Raw genomic sequence first — 21048 nt, 5'->3', positions numbered from 1 at the left:
AATGACAAGGAGGATACTACATCTTCAAGACAAAGTTTAATGCCAAAGCTCCAAGAGTGAATTCATACATGACAAGGACAACGGAAATGAACCAACTCAAAATATAACACTATTCATTTTATAGTATATAATACATCTCAATATTCCCTTCCCCACATCATTATTCTCTACTGCTTAAGCACAGAGAAAACTATACATCTCTTCGGCTTTAGCTATTTCAGTTTTCTATTCCTATCCTATCCAAGGTCACTGGAATATTATTTTAGCACTAAGGCCCTGACACTTACAATCTAAACTATGTGTAACTATAGTAATCAAACAGTTAAAGCTTGTGTTACCTTTGCACTGAACAAAGGTGTCAAATGTAAATGGGAAACAGAACATGCTAATCTTTTCTCTTGGTTAGTGAAGACAATATTTCATTTAACAAAACACGTATGAAACATCCCGTTCCCTTCAGGGCAGGTTGTAAATGTATAAGGTGAGTATGGTGCCTTTCAACATATCAATTTCTATTCACATCCGGAGATTAGCCATAGTTGTCTGCATGTGTGTGTTTATCTCGGTCCTATATTCCGATTGCCCGTATGAATACTTGGTAGAAATAAATATAAATGGAGAATACACACCTTGGAAGCTCTATTATGAGAGAGGTAGAGGTTAGTTGTGTTTCGGGGGAAGGTTATAACCGCCCTGGTACATAATCTAGGAATGAAGCCTTAGGCATGCTAGAAACTATAAGAACAGGATACATACATACATGCAGCACAAGCACCCATCTATACTCCGCACACGTCCATAGTGTGATGATGTGTTGGGGTTCGTCTTGGCCTCTCATAGTGGGAATGTCTCCTCTTAATCCTCTCTGACTTCATACATTCAAAGGTCATCTCACAGCCTACACATGGCTGACGCGCGTGAGTGTGTGTGTGTGTGTGTGTGTCATAGTGCTTGGTGCGAATAAGAGAAACATATTCACACTATATGTCAACAACCCTGTAGGCCTATCCTTGTTTACTGTGAACATCCTATCTCTTCTTCTACTATTCCCTCGCCATCTTCCTTCTCTTCCCCCCACGGTTCTTCCACCCTTCACTATCTCCCACCTATTCTCCTTCACTGCACCCCCACCCCTCTTCAATCCTCACCCGCTTTTCATTCTTTGCATCCATCCCTCCCTCCCTCCCTCCTCCCAGAGCTCCAGAGGCAGGGGCATCTCTTGGCGAAGTGTGGCCCACCACAGGCCACTGGCTCTGGGTAATTAAAGTGGTTTAGGCCCCCTCACCCACGGTCACAGGCAACTGCAGCTGGGTGATAAAGGCACTGTGCCATAATTACATGGACGGCCAGCATCACCGCCCAGCTACACTAAAACAGTCAGCTAGCCTGCTACATGGGGAGTGTGTGTGTGTGTGTGTGTGTGTGTGTGTGTGTGTGTGTGTGTGTGTGTATGTGTGTGTGTGTGTGTGTGTGTGTGTGTGTGTGTGTGTGTGTGTGTGTGTGTGTGTGTGTGTGTGTGTGTGTGTGTGTGTGTGTGTGTAGTAACTGTATAGAGTGTGTGTGCATATGTGTGTGCACAGGGGGTCAACACCCCCTTGTGATCGCTCTGCTGTAGTTAAGCCTCCTGTGTTTAAGCCCCACATAGGATCATTGAGCCACACACACACACACACACACACACACACACACACACACACACACACACACACACACACACACACACACACACACACACACACACACACACACACACACACACACACACACACACACACACACACACACACACACACACACACACACACACACAGCCAATCATTCCCCACCAGTGGTCTGACTCCTGCCGTGAGTGTGTGTGACCATCAGCCATTTAATTAGACCCAGCCATGATTTACCTAATTTAAATAAATAAATAAACATACCAAAACACCCCAATAAACAAATACCTATATTCAAATGAGGAGCCGGGACCATCATGAGCATAAAGAATGGGCAGGAGATGGGATTGTGCAGGCGGAAAAAAAGCTAATGTAAGGACCACTGGATATGGACACACAAGCGCAAACACACACACATGCATACACACACTCACTTACAAAAGTAATTCACTTATAATAACACATCCTACAATGAAAAAGTCAGAATGAAGAATAGTAAGAAAACTGCAGAACTTTGCGTTTTTTACTTCAGATTATGGTAAAGATGAACTAAACTATTTGAAGCTTTGGTCCTCTGAAAAACATTACCGAGTGGTTAATAAAAAATAAAATAAAAGCGTAAACCCTTCTTTACTGTGTGTATGTGATGTTTACATTTGTCTATTCAAATTGTACTGTGGATTATAGAATATATTTTTCAGAGAAGCTGAGCCTACATGGTAGGGCTGTACCTCGTAGGAGTACAGTGTTTCTTAGGGTCAAAAACATTAAACTCACAACTTAAAATGAAAGCTTTTAGTTTATTTAATAGAAGAGTACATGTTCAATGTGTAAAGTGACAGTAGATATGATATATGCAATTTGCAATATATATTATATATACCTTCTTTTTTTTTAAACACCTTGAATTTTAGGGGGGGGGGTGCGGGGCTCCGTTGGCGGGTTGCAGCGCCCCTCCAAGACAATGGTAGGGGAAACACTGGAGTACTATTCGGGTTTCCATTTCGTTATTCGGATATTCGTTTTTTTGAATTTATTATTCTTCGAGGGGTGCTAACACTTAACCATAAACGTTATCGTTTACTTTCTCCGTCTTTATATGTAGATATGACTTTTCTCCATTAATCTCCGTCACGTTGTTTCCATAGCAACAACAATTTCCTGTCAACAGCACTAACTCTCCTTCAAAATAAAAGCATGTCCATACAAAATAGGAAGCCAAGCCAAATTACACTTAAGACATATACAACTGCAACGAAAGTCACAAACACAATATCCTTTTCAATTTCAAAGAACACAAATTGGGTTATATACATTAACAAATAACTATAAAATAACAATATTGTAGAATAACTAAATGAATGCCGTAAATAAACCGAAATACACGTGTTGAAGCGGTTGTCCCATGTGTGCATTTTCCACGTTTGTTGTTTTGTCATACATGTCTGTGGGCCTGTTTTGGGTATAAATCGAGTGTGTTGCGTTCAGGTGAAGTGTGTTTACCTTGGGGGAGGAGGAGGCCAGCTCTCTCCCCATCACCACGGCGACTGGGCTGGGCCCGACCGGCTGGTTTCTCTCTCTGTCTGGTCCAGCGCTGGGTTTGGGAGCGGGGGTGCTGGGGCCCAGGCCAGAGCTGGAGCTGGGGGGCGGGGGGGGCCCTCCTCTTCTGGCCGCTGCCCACATCCAGAGAGGGGCTACCAGCGGGGGGGTGCTCGGGGCTCGATGTTCTTGGCTCGTAGAACGGGTTAGATCTGAGAAAGGAGGGTGAGAGGGGGAAACAAAATGTCATGATAGAAAGTGAGCACAGACTACAATTAATCTTTTTTCTTCTTAAAAAGAAATGAAGTTAAAGCAATGTGCATTGATAGAGGATTATTTAATTATTAAGATTAGTTTGACCTTTTGCTTCAAAGATTGTGTTTCTGAAGAAAAACAAATGCAAAATCCGCAAGAAAAAAATATAAAATAAAGAAAAACAGGCATTTCTTAATATGTCAAGGGATATTAAAGCAATGCAATTCAGATGTGTAACATATAAAGACTAATGCATACAACGAACATTATAGATCCTTTTTGCAGAGTTATTGAGCACTATTTAAATGCATCATTTGCTCTAAAATCTCATTGTTGAGTTAAACATCAGGAAATTGCGACACGGAAACGAGAGTTTTGTGCAATACAATGAACGGCACACACAAGTGGAAAGGTAATAGAAGATGCAGGTGCACTGAGGTCAGGTCTGCGTGACCTCATATCCTTACTGCCCAATGTGGACTACTGACAGACAGACAGGCAGGAGCACGAAGGCACACACACACACTCACACAGGCACTCGTACACACATACCAGAGTGTTATCAATATACAGGCATGCTTGTGGCACTGAAAGCAGGGGCACGGCCTTGAGACATTCACTCAACATGCAACAAGCAATCCTAAACAAACAAGAGAATTGGATGGAGAGGGTGGGGGTCAGAGCGAGAGTAAGAAAGAAAAAGGCTGAGGTTAGAGCTGCTCAGTGTCTATCTAAGCTCAGAGCGATACGAAGAGGGAGAAAGGAGGTAAGTAAAGCAAAGTAGAGCAGGCAGGCCCATAGAGCAGCTTTAACAGACCAGCGCTGGCTAAAAGACATGTGAAAGGGCTCCAGTCAAAACACTGCTCTGCCCTCTTGAACTTTCTATTCTGCTGAGGACTACTCCTGATGTAAGAGACAGGGCAAAAGAAACATACCAGTCAGTAACCTGTCTGTCTTTAGAAGACGAGAGGACTAAAATATACGGCTTTCTGAGTGACAGCGTCCCTCAACAGGAGAAAACTTCAGGTTTACTATTTAGGGCAGGCTACAGAAGGGGGTCCACACAATAAGATGTTGTTTTAGCCATTAAGGCACTGATTACATGTTACAAATGAGCTCTCTTTGACAGTATGGTTTCTTTTATGTGCAACAACTCTGCCAAGTGATAAGCAAAATCGGTTTTAATTGTCTCTCAAAGCTCTCTGTCACCACTAGTTCTACTGTCACTGATTGCCTTTGTTTTTTTAACAGGAGACACATATTGTAGATGCAGTAACCCTAACCCTCATCTACTTTTATACTATCAATGCCGTAAAATGGGAATAATTCAAGACTGAAATTAAATGGCAAATTAAATACACTTAAGTGATGAAAAACGGAAGAAAGGAAAGTAGAAATTAGCAGAGTCTGAGGAGGAAGTAAAGGATGATGGCGAGGAGGGAAAGTATGAGGCAACAAGCAGATAGGGGGAGAGGGAAGGAGGGGACGACAGGAGAGGGAAAGGAGGGAGACAAGGTTAAAGAATGCGGAGAAACAACAGGGCCCTTGTTCCCGTTGAAAGAGCTGCCTCGTCACTCTGCCCTGATGGGGGGGCTACAAGTGCCCCTTCATAAGGAGGGGTCTCAGACGACTTGGCCTGCCACCAGTAAAGCAGCTTGGCAGCCTGAAACCTTCCAGACTGCTGCTTTTAGTACGGGCTACTCAGACATGAAAACCATTTAGGAAAGTATATTTATCTAAAGCAAACCATATAACATAGGCCTCTCTACTCTGACATACAAATGCACTTTGTACATACAAAAAGGGGCTTAAGGACTCCTTTTATTGTATTCAATGCAAGAGTAATACATGCAAATGAAAGTGAAAGAAACAAAGGACAAAACATACAAGAGGTACATTTCCTGTGTCAGTAGATTACAAATATGATAAAGAAATTGGACAAAAAAAGACATAAAGTCTTACTCATCAAGCTGCTCCTCCTCCTCCCGCGCTGTGTCTGCGTACAGGTACTTGCTCATGTCCACAGGCCGGACTCCTTTCCTCTGCCTGGGTTTGGGGGGTTCTGGGTCCGGCTGGAGGTCCGTGTCGGGGTCGGCCTCTTCGAAGGGATTCCCCGGAGCCGTTTCTGTCTCCGGTTCTTCCGGGTCATCAAACGGATTCGAGGAATCGTGGTCGTAGAAGGAGGTATCTTCAACCCGCTGCCTTAAGACCGGCTGGGCAGGGGGCTCTGTTTGGGCTGAGGAGAGAGCGGTGAGTGCATGTACAACACACTATGCAAGAGTTTAAAATTCAGATATAACAAAACCAGTGGCTTCCCTCTGGATTGATTTATTATGCTAATGTCAGTAGTGTTTGATTCCTATCAGATTTTACATACATTTCCTTACATCAATTAGGTTTTGGTTGGTTTTTCAATATTGTGTTAACATTAGTTCACTTGGAGGATAATTCAGAAAAATGTATGGTTAATATCATACCATAAAAACTGAGTAAATGTGTGTTCAATTTTGCCGAGATCCACAGAAACAAATGAATATCTTTTCAAATGAACGTAAAAATATACCAACCTTCAAACCAATTGAAATCTTACGTTTCAAAAGTGGTTTAATAAGATTAGGATGTCCTAAAAAGAAATGTCTAAGAATATATTTATCCAAACATGTGCACAAGGAAGCAAAATCCTAGACTGATACGAACAATAAGGTTCAGATTAAACAAGCATCAAAGTGGGAGCTCTGTGTGTGTGGGTGGGAGCATGCCACTCAAAAACAAATAATCCATACTAATTCACCTGGCTACTCAGGTGGTCAGACCAAAATATTGGTTTAGCTGTCTGACTGAAAGCATTGGAGCCTCCCCGCTATAGTTACACATGAATACACACATTCAAGGTATGTGCACAACCAAAACCTTTGAGTAGCATCCGCTGTCTTTCTACTGACACCCCAAAATAAACACTTTTCTTGTGCTAGCATTCAGAATATTAAAGCCTAAAACCAGCTAAAATTACTAAAAAAAACATACATCCACCAAAATGAAATTAGATTGATTGCTTTTGTCACATGCGTACCTGTGTCGTCAGGATCATCAAACGGGTTGAGGTGGTTCGGATGAAGGTCGTCATCAGGATCTTCGAAGGGATTTGAGCACAAGGCGGGAGGCACTTCCTGATCCTCGTCGTCCAGGAAGTTCAGCTTGTTGATGAGCTCTGTTGCCACAAGAGTCAAACAAAAAGTCATGAATACGAACTACAGAGTCAAGACAAACAACTACAGCACAATACATCCACCAAAATGAAATGAATACAAACATTCACAAACCCATATTAACCAAAATCTGCACTTTGGAGTGAACCATGAGCATTGAAAAAAGTCCTGTGTAAGTAATCCTGCAGCCTGAACTTTTATGTGCTCCACCACCTCAGCCCACTTGATGCATACAGCAGTGGCATTCTGGGAAAATGTGTGCGGTATGGGTTGTTGCTGTGGGGGACAGTGAAGGCAGTAGAGAGTTGCTATGGAGATCCCAGCTGGAAAGGCGGAGAGTTGTCCACTTTATCTTCATCATCGTCATCGCATGCTGCCATGGTGTGGGTCAGTTTGTAAAGAGTGTAAATGTGTGCGAGGTAGATGCCAAGAAATGCTGCTGTGAGAATCTGTACAAAGAGAACAAGTGCTGTGTGTGTGTGAGAGTATGTGTGTGAGTGTGTGTCGCTTGGTCTATATGTAGGGGGGCTTTGTGAAGTGGTGTTAGCTGATAAGGGGTCCGGCACATCCTCGCCTCTGACTGACAACATTCGCAACCCAGTTTAGGCCATGGACATTAGACCTGTGCATGAGTGTGTGAAAGATTTCCTTATAAGCAATGATCGGTTATTTAACTAAATAGTTAACCCTGAAATATTGACTAGCCAGTGAAACCATGTAGAATAGTCTTAGTGGTAAGAGAAAGAATATCTACTTTTACCCTTCAAAGCAGATAGATTGAGACCACTAACATAATGCTGATGTTTCTCTAACCCCCTCAACTCTATCTGACTTAGAAATGTTTTATATTATCGCTCTGAAGCCTCTCACCAGCTCCAGGCCCAATTAGAATCTCAAAGCTATCTTTTACTGATGATATGATCAAGTTGATTAGTTTTACTGCTGATATAATAATTTCTCTTAAGCCTTACCTATGATTTAATCAATTGCTCATATTAGAATACTCTGTTCGTGATTGTGTTTCTAACTACAAGCAGTGTTTCCTGTGAAAAAGGGAACTTTACAGAAGGATGAAATGTTACATGTGGCCCAAATGCCCAGTAACACGTGTGAAAGAGAGAATAAAAGCTGTACGATTTACTGAGTGTTTGGACATTAGCTCTGTCTTTTTATGGTGTTGTACAACAATATAATCCTTATAACTTCAATCACCAGTGTATGTGCCCGTGGGTTTGCTATCCTGGCTCCAAAATGGTGGAATGAGCTCCCCATTGACATCAGGACAGCAGAAACACATCTTCCGGCGCAGACTGAAAACTCATCTCTTTCGACTCCACTTCGAGCGATACAATTACTAACAAAGCACTTATATACTAACAAAGGACTGGTTTATCTAAAGCCAGTTGAGTAGCACTTGAAATGTTTGGCTTTATGAAACCTGATGTACTTATATGATTCTGTTTTATTCAAGGTTGTGTCTTCTTGGTCGAATGCAAGTCGCTTTGGATAAAAGTGTCAGCTAGATGCAATGTAATGTAATGTGTGTTTTATTGTAATGTCCTGAGTGTTAAGGTAATGGGATCCACGATAAGAATACCACAGATTCAATACAAAGTCCAACTGAAAACAAATGCACTTAATTCCAAATTGACAAAGCAAAACTTTTTTTTCTTTAACCCGTAGATGCATAAGTGGGTCTTTTTTGACCCGGGAGGTGGTTTTCTTGGAGTATCTTTGTAATTACATTTTTTTATCATTTCATATTCCAGCTATTCCTCAAAAAACATGTTTTGGATATCATGCCATTCAAATTTTGAATGTACATTTTAAGAAATGGTAGTTTTTGTATTTCTACCCCAAGCTTCCATACATGTAAGTGTGGTAGAAATGACCCGCATGCATTTTCTATGGAATTTCGTTTTTTTTTTCAAAATGTAAAAAAAATGTCTAAAATGATAAATAGTGAAAAATGTAATATTAAATATTCCTAGTGTGAACCAAAATATAATACTAAATATTATTAAGTGATTTTTCTTAACCAAAATGACAAAAATGGCATAAAAACACATTATTCTAATACGGGTCCTTTTTGACCCACTTATGGAAGAGTGTAGAGTCCAGTCACTCTAAGGGCATCTAAGGGTTTTAAAAGGTAAGAACACTTAGTTTGGATCCCATGTACATGTTATGGTTCACTACCAATTGCAGTAAAACAAAAGGGAAAGTAACACTGTCACAAAAACAAGAACATGAACCAAAAAGATAAACACCAACGGATGTGTTCACAACACCTCTTACTGCACATCACCACATGACCCAAGATCAATTGTACCACCACAACACGATCACAATACCAATGTCAAGGAGGATCAGGGGATGGGACGTTTGAGTGAAAGAGAGAGAAATAAAAAGAGACGGAAAGCTAGAAAAGACAGGATTAAGAAAATAATGATATGTAAAGAGATTGTGGTAATGCATGGCAGTGTAGAGGTGACACAACGAGTCAGGAACACGGGATGAGAGAGGTGAAAGAAAGGTGAAAAAAGACCTTGGGAGGAAGCGGCAGGCTTAGCGGTTGCTTTGCGTGCTCGCATAAGGACACCAGCATCATCATCATCATCCTCATCATCATCTAAGCAGCTGAGGGCATTCAAATGGTTTACTATCTCTGTAAAGGACAGGGCCATATAGGAAGGAAGGAAGGAAGGAAGGAAGAATAGCAGTGAATAAGGCAAAATAACACATCCCAGAGAAATAGCCCACACACACACACTCACACACACACACACACACACACACACACACACACACACACACACACACACACACACACACACACACACACTCTTTTAACAAATACATATATAAACAGAGATGAGGAAAGTGCATATTCCTGTGTATATTCCTTGATTTAGTTTGTAGTTTTATTGCTATTTTTGAACTAGCTTGCTACTTGTGCTTGATCTAAAGTATATCTCCAAATACACAGATCATTGTGTCAAACTGCATGAGTTGGTTAACTCTGTAGCAGGGTGTTACTGTCAGCTAAACTAAATTAAACATAATGTTGTACACTGACACTCAAATAAAACAATATTCTTTAGGAAAAAGTCAACTCAAAGGATATTGTCTTACATTAGTTTCTTAGCTTAAATATATCTCTACCAAAAATAAGAATCAGTATCAATTTCATTCAACTCTTCTGACAATAAACCAAAGGATCTGGTCTAATAATTACAGACTGGGGTTTGAATTCAAATGCACCTGACTAACAGGTCAAAGCTAAAATATTATAGCACCATGTGTTTTGTTGGTAAGTGCAACTAAATCTTGAGGAATTAAAACTGGTATACAAAAGGTATTTCAAAACTAAAAAACTGAAAAGTAAACCTTCCTGGGAAACTGAAAGAGTGACTCACATATTTAACAATCAATACTAAAAGACTAACCGTCCTAAAATCAAGATCATTTGATACAATGATGAGTAAAAGCTGAAGTAAAATATCTTTACTTTGACATTGCATGTTTTTAGTCATTTGAAGTTGATGGCTGGTTGACTTGGTAAGTAGTCCAACACTCACACACATATTCACAATCAATATACCCACAAATTGTATATATTCATGAAGATGAAAAATACAACGATTCTAGGTGTAATATATTCACTTTTCACACACTGTGAGTGAAAGCTAAGAAAGAGAACATGTGTTGCAGGGTTTGCATGGGTTAGCTGGTGTTAGTGTTGCAGTTTGTTGGGTAGGTAGCATCGGGGGGGGAATGTGGCGGAGGGGAGTTTTGGCAGCTCGGCCGGGCCTTTGATTCAGAGAGCCGCTAGTGAAGCATCGCTGTAGGCGCTCAATGCATATACATATGAGACAAAGAGCAGGGAAGGGTACGCAAAGGAGAGAAAGCATGAAGCTTAACATGAAGAAAAGTTGGATTAAGCAAAGCAGGAGGCACCCGTACATGAGACCATAGTATGAATCCTCAACATGTACTGCATGGAAGCCACCACGCGTCCAAGACACAAGAAGAAAGCAAGGAACAAAGAATAACAGCTGGGAAGTACAGCAATAAAAGATAACATAAATACAGACACTGTAAATGAAACCCATGAATATATAATCCTACGTATGCAAGCATGCACACTTGAAGAAGCGGAAACGTAAAAAACAACTAAATAACATAAGAAAGAAGCAAAGCTGATGCCCCGCTGAAGCCGTGGTGATGGTGGAATAGCTGTAAACGTACTGGTTGAAATTAAGCATTTTCCAATCTATCAAGACTTTGTACAAACCCTGGCTTTTTGCTGGTCAAGTTAATTTGCCAGCTGCAAAATAGCTGGTTTAGCAGACTGATTGACCAATAACAGCACAGGAAAAGTCACTGAAAAGCGTGAATTCTGGCCAGTAGTCAACATATTACTGTGCTCAGGTTTAATGGATGATTCCAGCAAAGCAGCAACATGTGTGACTTTGATCCATGTCGGCCGGTGTATCTCGGTTCATCAAAACAGTGTCAAAGGAATACAAATAGTTTTGAGTCAGTCACCTGTGATCTTGGCAGTCTTCTCCTCCTGGTTCACCCTGTTCTCCTCGTCCTCCTCGTTCTCCTCCTCAAAGTCGTCCAGGTTACCGATGTCGGCCTGCTTCATGCTCATCAGGCTGGCCAGGCTCTGCATGTCCTCATCACTGCACCATAGAAAACAGACACAAACTTATGTTTAGAGGTAGAAACAGTGTTTATAACAGATACATATGCTAATACAATAGAGAGGCGAAGTCCCGCCCCTCTACTTCCGACCCATGGGACCTTATTTCGGAAAAAGTATGTATTGAAGTCAATGGAGAGAGAAAAGTTATCTTTCGATCCCGTTTGAATTGTGCCACGAATTACACATATGATGTTTGTCAATCTTAAAAAATTATTTCCATGACAAAAAAGTCAGTTTGACGTAAAACTGTTGAAATATAAGACTATGAAAAATACGCAACTAGAAAGACTACAAATCCCAGAGTCCCGGTCCCGCATGTTGGCTCTTACGGACCGACTAACTCCCCTTGTGTGTATGCACAGCTCTCAACGTGCCCAGAGTTGGAGTGATTTTCACCTCGTTTAATACTTTTCGCCTCATTCTGAAAGAAATGTTCCAACGTGACGGCCGTCTTGGTGTGTGGTGCGAGACGAGAAATGTAGTTCATTGAGCGGTTTCACACAAAAAAAAGTCTTACTTCACAGTTTTACGACACGTTTTTTTTGACAAAATTATCTTTTAAATGGACAAACATCATATGTGTAATTCGTGGCACAATTCAAACTGAATCGAAATATAATCTTTCTCTCCCCATTGACTTCAATACATCATTTTTCCGAAATAAGGTCTCATGGAGCTCCCCCGGAAAGGGAGGGACTTGGCCTCTCTATAGTGGTAAAAAGTACGAATGATTACCATAGGTTCATATTTAAAACCAACTACAAGGGATACAAAACCATAAGTATTATCATAGCTCTCAATCCTTCTCTTTCTGTCTTCACTTCTTCCACTACTCTTCTTCACTTCATCTACAAACCTTATTGTCATAACAACCATGAGACTTTAACTTCACTCCTACATTTGAAGCACATCTCATCCTGACAAATCAAACCTCTCTTCTCTCCTCATTCCCTTCCACCCATTGTCTCTTATTTCCCCCCACCCTCCCTTTATTCTACAGTACTGCCTGTATTTAATGTAGTCCTGTGTACTCCCCCTCAGTCCCTCAAACCGCCGCTCCATCATAATCAATGCGCTCTCCTCTCTGTTCTTTGTGTTTGGTGTTTCCCAGGCCCAGAGGCTCATTTGAACTGGTGTGATTGAGTTTGTTTGTGTGTGGTCGACATCATTCCCCGAAGGGTTAACAAGGGTTACGCGCCATCGACCCGCCGCCCACGCCACAACAAAGGCCTTGATGCTTTGCTCCTGCTCAGTGTGTGTGTGTGTGTGTGTGTGTGTGTGCCTGTCTTTAAATAAAAGTCCCTTCTATCAAATCAGAATGAATAACAAACGGCAGACAACGTGATGGAGAGTGTGTGTCCTCAAATGAAAGTTGGTGATATCAAAGATGTGAATGAGAAGCTGAAAGTGAGTGCGTCTGTAAATTAAACTTTGTGCAATCAAAGAATGTAAGACTGATGTGTGTCCGTTTCTGTGCGCATACATTAAGTGTGCACATATCCTTATACGTTTAATCTATGGGTACACATTCAGTATAACTATACAAATACCCAGACAGATTGGCCTAGTGATTCCTTATAAAGCCGTCTTCTAAATTATTTGCAATAAACTCTTTGACAAAAAGCCTAGAAGACAAATGTTCACCCTCAGAAAAGCTAACTAAAGAATTCTGAATACTTTAATCAGAAGACGGTGACTTACGTGGCCTTTCCCTCACGGAGGAAGATGCAGGAGAGGGAGAACTGCAGCGTGGCCGACACCACCTTCTTGGACAGCGGCTTGAACTTGAGCTTGACATCGGTCTGTGTGGGCATGGGGCTGGCGTACTGCTTCATGTTTATACTGCTGGTAGCCAGGGCCTTCCTCCGCCCTGATGGAGACTCCTGCAGAGGGACACAAAGATGGAGCACATACAGGTGAAAAAAAGCCCATTTTGGTCAATTTACACGGTATAGCATTGACATTTTAAGCATATTCTGCGAAAACCGGTTTTACATTTACTTTGGGAACAAGTATTAAAGGTTTTACAGGGTATATGCAGGAATCCTGAAGTCAAATGCAAGACCTTTTAAGACCTTTTTTAAGTCCCTTTCCATACATTTTAAGACCTCATCGCCACTTTGAGTTCTAACCGGTTACATTGGCGACACACTTCACCTCACATTGACTATTGATTGTCCTTCCTCCTTATCTTCCAACCATTTGGACGCAAACTTGCATTTCCCCATAACGATGTTGTTTAGCAACCGGCGTAAACGGACCTTCGCGCGCTATCAAGCAGTGAGCGTGCGATGTCCTGTTCAGATGACGTCAAATCCAACGGGATGCCATCAATAAACTACACAGAATCACACTACACACCTACGCCATGATTACATTCAGGCAGACTGTAGAATACAACCTCTTTGGACAATTTATATACTTATTGAAAACAAGCTACAAAATGTAACACCTTGGAAAATGCCGTTTAATACTTTTTAATAGCCTTCATTTTCGCTAAATTGATTTATCAACTTTTAATACTTTTTAAGACCCCACGGACCCCCTGTGTAACAAAAACTGGTGGTTACAATATCCAGGTAAATGATGTATTTGGCCACCAGAACAAGCTAATATCCTCATTGTGAATTCAGTTGTGAAATCCTCCTGATATTTGCTATCAAAAGGTCCGTGCTGAAGACATTTTTGCTGCACTTCTTTTCAGAGATCTGCTCTGGGCCAGGGGCTAACAGTCAAATTGGAATTTGGGAATATGCCACAGACCATGTGATAAGAGTTATAGTGTGTGTGTGTGTGTGTGTGTGTGTGTGTGTGTGTGTGTGTGTGTGTGTGTGTGTGTGTGTGTGTGTGTGTGTGTGTGTGTGTGTGTGTGTGTGTGTGTGTGTGTGTGTGTTTGCACTTGCAAGCTGCTCACCAGAGGACAGTGTGTGAAATATGAGAACTGCCAGAAAGCCTTGTCACTGACTGCTAGATATGGAAACTAAACAGTATGGGATGTCCCCCCTCCCCTTCCTCTAACAAAAACGGATGGGTTTAGTTTTCTGCGGGTGTGACACCACGCTGTCAGTGAATAGCAGACTGCTTCACCTCCTTACTGTGTTGATACCACTCTTCTTCTGTTGTGCCTCCTACGTTTTTACAGACTGTGTTTCAGTGATGGGAAAGAAAACTGACACATTTCCCTGGTTAACTGACGATGGTTAACTTGCATGATGAGAGACTGACAACGTAAAGATCAGACACACGTGCACACGTCTCTTTACAGGCCATGTGCAGCAAGCAGTGTTAAAACAAATATTCTCTCTAAATCAGTTTTTTAGTCTATATGATATTGCATATATGATTGTAGACAAACCTACCTTTATAGCGCTGCATGATTATCAAAAATAATATGGAAATTGCAAAATGTATAATATAATATTGGTTAAATGATCAATAAGTGTGTTAATACCATTTTGAACGAAGAATTGGAAAGCTGCAGAGATATCCCGGCATTAAGAAAACATATGTTTGGTACAGATCCTTTTGGAAAATCAAACTATAATTATCAAATTACTCAAAATAACTGGATGTTTTCTCCAAATAGTGCAGCCCTACTAACCACACAAACTCCTGTGTTATGATACCACAGAGCTGTGAATAGAGCCCAGAGGATTCACCCTCTCATGCGCACAATGCCGAACAAAGCAGAGCAGCGAGCTTTCTCTCACACAACACCGGTTTGAGAGCATATATACATATACACTCCGGAGTGTATGGTAGATAAAGTGATAGAAGCTCTTTACATTGCCCGGTTCCAGATGTCTTTACACACAAACACACACCATCTCAGAGGTTCTGGCTCGGCGGAGAAAACTCAATCTTAGCCTTATCGCTGAGGACCGCAGGACACACACACGCGCACGCACACACACACACTAAGGATGGAGTAGTAAAGGTATTGGTTATAGGGTGAGAAACTGTATAAGCTCGAAAAAGGGACTAGAAATCTATAGGCCAGCCAACAAATACTAACACTGCATGTGATTGTGTACTTAAATAAAATGAAAAAATCATAATCATATACTTTAATATGTGTGCGATTCAAGGCTTTTATTGGCCATACGAACATAGCTACAATGTAGTTATGACGATGAAAATGTTAGGTCACAAACCATGTATACATGTCGTTTTTGTGGCTAGAATATTCAAGAGGCAGCTACACGTTACCAATTCTGTTACCTCAATTGTTTAGAAAACAACATTTGTGATTACTTATCAATGTGTATTCAATAAGTGCTTTTCTAAATATGTATTCATAAATATGTCAGGACTCAACAACAAGGATAAGGCCCAATTGCCTGAGTAAATGTGTGTGTTTATTGAGAGTTACAGGCTGAACAGCTCACCCAGGTGGCATGTGGGCTCAAAAGCATTTTTGTCAATGAAAGGTTGACAGTGTGAATCCCAGACCAGCCGAAGAAATACAGTTCTCAAAAGCTAGTTTCCAGTTAGACGAGACCTGAAACTTCAAATGGACCTGGCAGAAATGATCAGAATCTGAGTCTGTAACCTCTATCCCTCTGTTTCTGTCTTGCCTTTCTATCCTTCAATCTCTCTCCATCATTCCCACCTCGCTCCATACTCAGACCAATAATTAAATAAAAAACTACAGAAGAAGTCGAGCGAAGGAGTAGCGAGGCCACTTGACATTTCGTGCTGACATTTGGGCCTTGTCACTTTAGATGGGAAACGTAATGACGTATCATCGCCCCACCAGCAACCCCAGCTTGTCAAAAGAACAGCCCTTCAAGAGAAGAGGAAGATGGGAAAAGAACTCTGTGCAGATTACACCCTCGCCATTACACTAAGCTAATAGTGCATGTAGATACGTTATGAATGGATTTGCTAAATGCACCAAACACTTAAGAAGAGGGGATTTAGCAAAAAGGCGGATGGGGAGGAGAAGGGGGAGAGGGATCTTGAAAATAGGAAATACTTAAGGATATGCAAATACCCCGGCGCAAGAATGGAATAACCGTTTCAACAGATTTGAGTAGGGACAGCAAACAATGAATATCGGCTCTATTTCCCCGGATGCTGCTTGTCAATCAGTGTGTGTGTGTGTGTGTGTGTGTGTGTGTGTGTGTGTGTGTGTGTGTGTGTGTGTGTGTGTGTGTGTGTGTGGTGTGTGTGTGTGGTGTGTGTGTGTTGGGGAGAAAGTGAGGGGGTAGCTGGGATTAGGGTGACAGGGAGGTTGGGACAATGTGTAAAATGAAAGAAAAGGACAATGCAGAAGTTTAATGTATTATAGAGAGGACTATCAATGTGCTCTCTCTTTCTGAGCCCAGAGAATGACTAAATACCTGTGTGTGTGTGTGTGTGTGTGTGTGTGTGTGTGTGTGTGTGTGTGTGTGTGTGTGTGTGTGTGTGTGTGTGGCACAGCTTAAGAAAAGAGGATAGAAAAAGGAGGGAGGGGTGGTGTGGCTGTATGCTGCCCCCTAGCTGCATCCAAGTGCAACTGCAGAGCATCATTTGATTCACTTACATCTTTGTACCACACTCATACAAACAAACACACACACTCGAACACATCAGGCCACATGTTAGAAGACCCACGCAACCCACAATAATAATAACAGCAATCCAGCCAACAGTGACGCTTTACTGCCATATAAACTAAACAAAGGACGATGATCGACTTTATTTCGAGGCGGTTGTGTTGGTGTCAGTCCTGCCCCTCTCCCCTGGTGCCAGCTGGCCCCGGATCGATCCACAGATGCTCCCCTGGTGGGGGGGCAGGGGTCAGGGCAGGAGGGGTGCCCGGGGGTCCTGCTGAATCCCTCTGCCCCAAAATGCCAATGGGACGGGCCGGAGGAAGGTGGGGATCCTTTTGTCACCGAGAGATGGATTAATTAGGCTGAGTGCGAAAATAAGCTGGCTTCTTTGTAGAGACCTGGTTCCGACACACACACACACACACACACCACACACACACACACACACACACCCACACACACACACACACACACACACACACACACACACCACACACACCACACACACACACACACACACACACACACACACACACACACACACACACACAACACACAACCACACACACACACACACACACACACAACACACACACAACACACACACACACACACACAGTTTGCCAGCGTAAGAACATGATGAACAAAAAGTACAAGCCAATCATCTAATGGCTTTATCACACAGGTCACCAGTCAATTGGTTTCTCATTGGCATGGTCAATGCTCCATATTGATCCATACACTATCACTTCTTTCTTACAAATCAACATTATTTTCTTGTACCCACCAAGTTCCCAACCGTTTAGTGTCATTGGAGGGGCTGGCAGATATGAGTTCATCTTGCACTGTTGTGTTCGTGCCATTGTCGGCAACAGGTCTTGGCACAACTGATTTGTCAATAACTAAAGCGAGTGTGTGGCGATGTTTAGTATATTGTTGAGGAAGTTAAAAGATAAAGACAGTGGTATTACAACCATGATGATAAGTGGCGAATCACTGGATCCACGTGAAACAGATGACTATCGGACTTAAGCCTGCTGCCACAAAACAAAAAACAATCCTAAACTGGCTGAAAGGGACAAACAGAGGTCAGTTTCTACAGACTACGTGAGGACTTCAGTGGAAACGTCACATACTTGATGTTGTACTCTATCAGAAATGCCATGAGGTAAAAGTGATTTGCATGGAGCAGAATTACGGTAGATGAATACAAAAATCTGGCTACATTTTGCTGTTTTACTTTCATTTAACGTCTTCTTTCTCTTTATTTATAAAATATGTTTATAGTAAAGTTACGAGCAACAAAGTATAACCCTCAAAGCGGACAGTATGGACACAGGGGATTCAAATACGTGCACACAGGCCTTTGTAATTTGTATTCACACATATCAGAAAAATAAAGCCTAACTCAATTTACCCTATAGAATAACCCTGAGGTAGCACCGATTAGCCCTCCGCCCGACTCCCAAAATCAGCTGGCTGTGGTTGGATTCAGCAGTCAGCAGATTGGAGGTGGATGGGGGGGGGGGGGCACAGTGCTATTCCTCTTGCCTCAAGGTCACAGTTATTGGAAATGGAGACATCCAATGTGCTCACATCTCTCTTTGAAATCCGCACACAATGGAGTGATTCCTCTGTGTCAATTTGGCCTCCCCTGATAACTGATAAGGCGGGCCTTTTTACATACCACCTATGAATACCGCACTATAGGCGTTATAAACACACACACACACATTCAGATTAAGACCAATTTATTCATCTGCTACTATTATATGTGAGGATTTATTTTTCTCCCCGAGCACTGTGTATTTTAAAAGGCAACAATGAACATAAAAGGCATGCAATACTATCACTGCAGTTATGTGAATTACAATGACAATGGTTTTAATAATGGAATGAACTGTGCAAATGGGTTTTACGTGTATTGTCACAGACACACACACAGTCTCTCTCTCTCTCACACACACAAATAGAAAAAAGGATCACAGGATTTCTCTTCACTAGAACCACATTGTGGATCAGATTTAACTTAAACCCCACAAAATGGAAACATCTTTCGCTGACCACCACCTCATCCCCGGGGGGGCGGGAACAACAAAACACGACAAGGTTGACAAACAGTTGAGGGAAAGTGAGAGAAGTAAGAGAGTGAAGAGAGAAGATTAGTCACAACAAGAGCAGGATTAGGCTTGTTTTAAAGGGACAGGGCGGCAGATTACAGCACAGTGTGTGCTGCAGTGTTGGCTGAATATGGTTTAAAATGACACTGAGCTCCAGAGAGGGAGTCTTTTTGTATTAGGAAACTGGATATGGGACAGAAGAGTGTGTGACTACTGCCAGATACAGGAACTGTACAGGCCCACAACTCAGGATACAAGAGGCGCTTTCACACTGCGGTACTTTTCCCACAAAGGTTCATGTGAACTTAGTTCACGTGAACTCTTTTATCGCGTTCACACCAAAAAGAGCCGGTACTAAAATTAGTTCATGTGAACCTTTTTACCCCCACGAAAGTCCCTGCTAGAGAGCAGGGACTTTCGAGCGGCTCTTTTGTGAGAAAAGAGCTACATTTCTGATTGGCTGGAAGGATTGCAAACCACGCCCCGCAAAACTCCCAAAAAGTTTTGTGAAGCCGCCATTTTATTATCCTCGCATTAGCATTATTAGCATTAGCATTAGCCCAGCGCAGAAACACAGAGAGACTAACTTATGGCAACACAAAATAAAACATGGGAGTGGTGGAGATGAGGAGGTGTCGGCGTTCTGGCGATTTACTCGGAAGGCTTCAGTAGAAGCTGCTGGGAGTCCCAGCAGCTTCTACTGAAGCCAGTCCCTAACTCCGGGGACTTCCGGCCGGGGACTTTGGGCGGCAGTATACGCCGTGAAGTGGTTTGCGGCCTGCCAGTAAACCCAAAGCAGAAGAAGAACAAGTGACGTCAGCGGCTTCATTTGCCTAATCCACTCTCTGGGACTCATTGCGGTGTGAACGCGATCTGTACTTGGTTCATGCGAACTAAAGAGTTCACATGAACTAAGTTCACATGAACCTTTGTGGGAAAAGTACCGCAGTGTGAAAGCGCCTAAGGAAGCAGACTCATTGTTGACAAACAATTTTTTTAAAAATGCAAAAAAAATCCAACAAAGCCTGAGCAAACGGGACTCATTCTCCGGTGTCCTTTAGAAAGAAGCATGACATCAAATACAAGTATAGTAGCTCAAAGAGTAACGATTGTGTTGCTGCGCCTGACCTCATTGGAGAGGGCTCCATAAACACATTCAAATCTGCATATGACAATTCCCAGGCAATTGTCTATAAAACATAGAGATTGATTCTAGAGTTGTTTCGATGTACTTTGCAAGACAACATGTAGCTAAGCTAAGCGAGATACGTTTTTTGCTTTTTTGTTGATGAATTAACAAAAGTATCTCATTTAAAATTGTTTATGGAATTGTAAATCATCAACCTTTGCTACATGTAAGCCTTTCTTACCATCAGGTAAATATCAAGGTTTTCAACTTATTTTTATTAGGCTTTTAAAACACAAACATTTTGAAATGAACAGTTATGGTTTTGGTTATCGGTATTGGCTTATAAAAAAAACATATTGTGCATTGCTGTTTCTTTATTTGCTACAATGCACTCATCACAACCTGGAAAACAAATGCACAATGCCAATCTCTGCTGATGTGTTTAATGGCATCACAGTTTCTCTATTCTGTGTTTGCCAGGAGGGAGACTTTAGACAAGAAAAGAGGGAGGTGGTTAGAGACGGAGAGAGAAAGGAGAATGAAGAGAGATTGAGGAATGCCTCTAATGCAGAGTTGCTCTGATGGCAGCAGATGAAAGGAGGAGAGTCACAAACCAACCAGCCCTTAAAAGGTCTAATCCTAACTGGGAGTGGGACTAACCTCCTGCTAGCTCACGGGCCAAACACAACACAAAAGAACAGCAATATTGCAGAGGTTCAACAACATTAATGAAACCTCCAGATATAAAAGCTCCACACCAAAGCGCCAACAGGCTTAACGATAGTCACCCTGACCACAAATAAAGATCACCCTTCTCCTTAACACTCCCTCAGCCTCCCAACAGGGTCACACTGGACCTAAATGTTTATTTATGTCATTACTATGTGTGC

The 21048-nt window shown here is 41.9% G+C and overlaps 1 protein-coding gene across 1 annotated transcript in view; it reads right to left on the bottom strand.

The window, feature by feature from the left end:
• ehbp1 (EH domain binding protein 1) overlaps positions 1-21048 on the bottom strand; it is a gene marked incomplete at its 3' end in the record, with an annotated part of 170572 nt that overhangs the window by 103436 nt on the left and 46088 nt on the right. The window contains 6 exon segments of the mRNA XM_034209946.1: positions 3162-3302; positions 3304-3409; positions 5415-5688; positions 6523-6660; positions 11210-11349; positions 13074-13255. Coding sequence (XP_034065837.1) covers positions 3162-3302; positions 3304-3409; positions 5415-5688; positions 6523-6660; positions 11210-11349; positions 13074-13255 — 981 coding nt within the window.

This window comes from Gymnodraco acuticeps, unplaced genomic scaffold (assembly GCF_902827175.1).
Source record: "Gymnodraco acuticeps unplaced genomic scaffold, fGymAcu1.1, whole genome shotgun sequence".
Taxonomy (NCBI): domain Eukaryota; kingdom Metazoa; phylum Chordata; class Actinopteri; order Perciformes; family Bathydraconidae; genus Gymnodraco; species Gymnodraco acuticeps.
The sequence above is the reverse complement of the archived record's forward strand: the minus strand, read 5'-3'. Positions and strand labels throughout refer to the sequence as shown.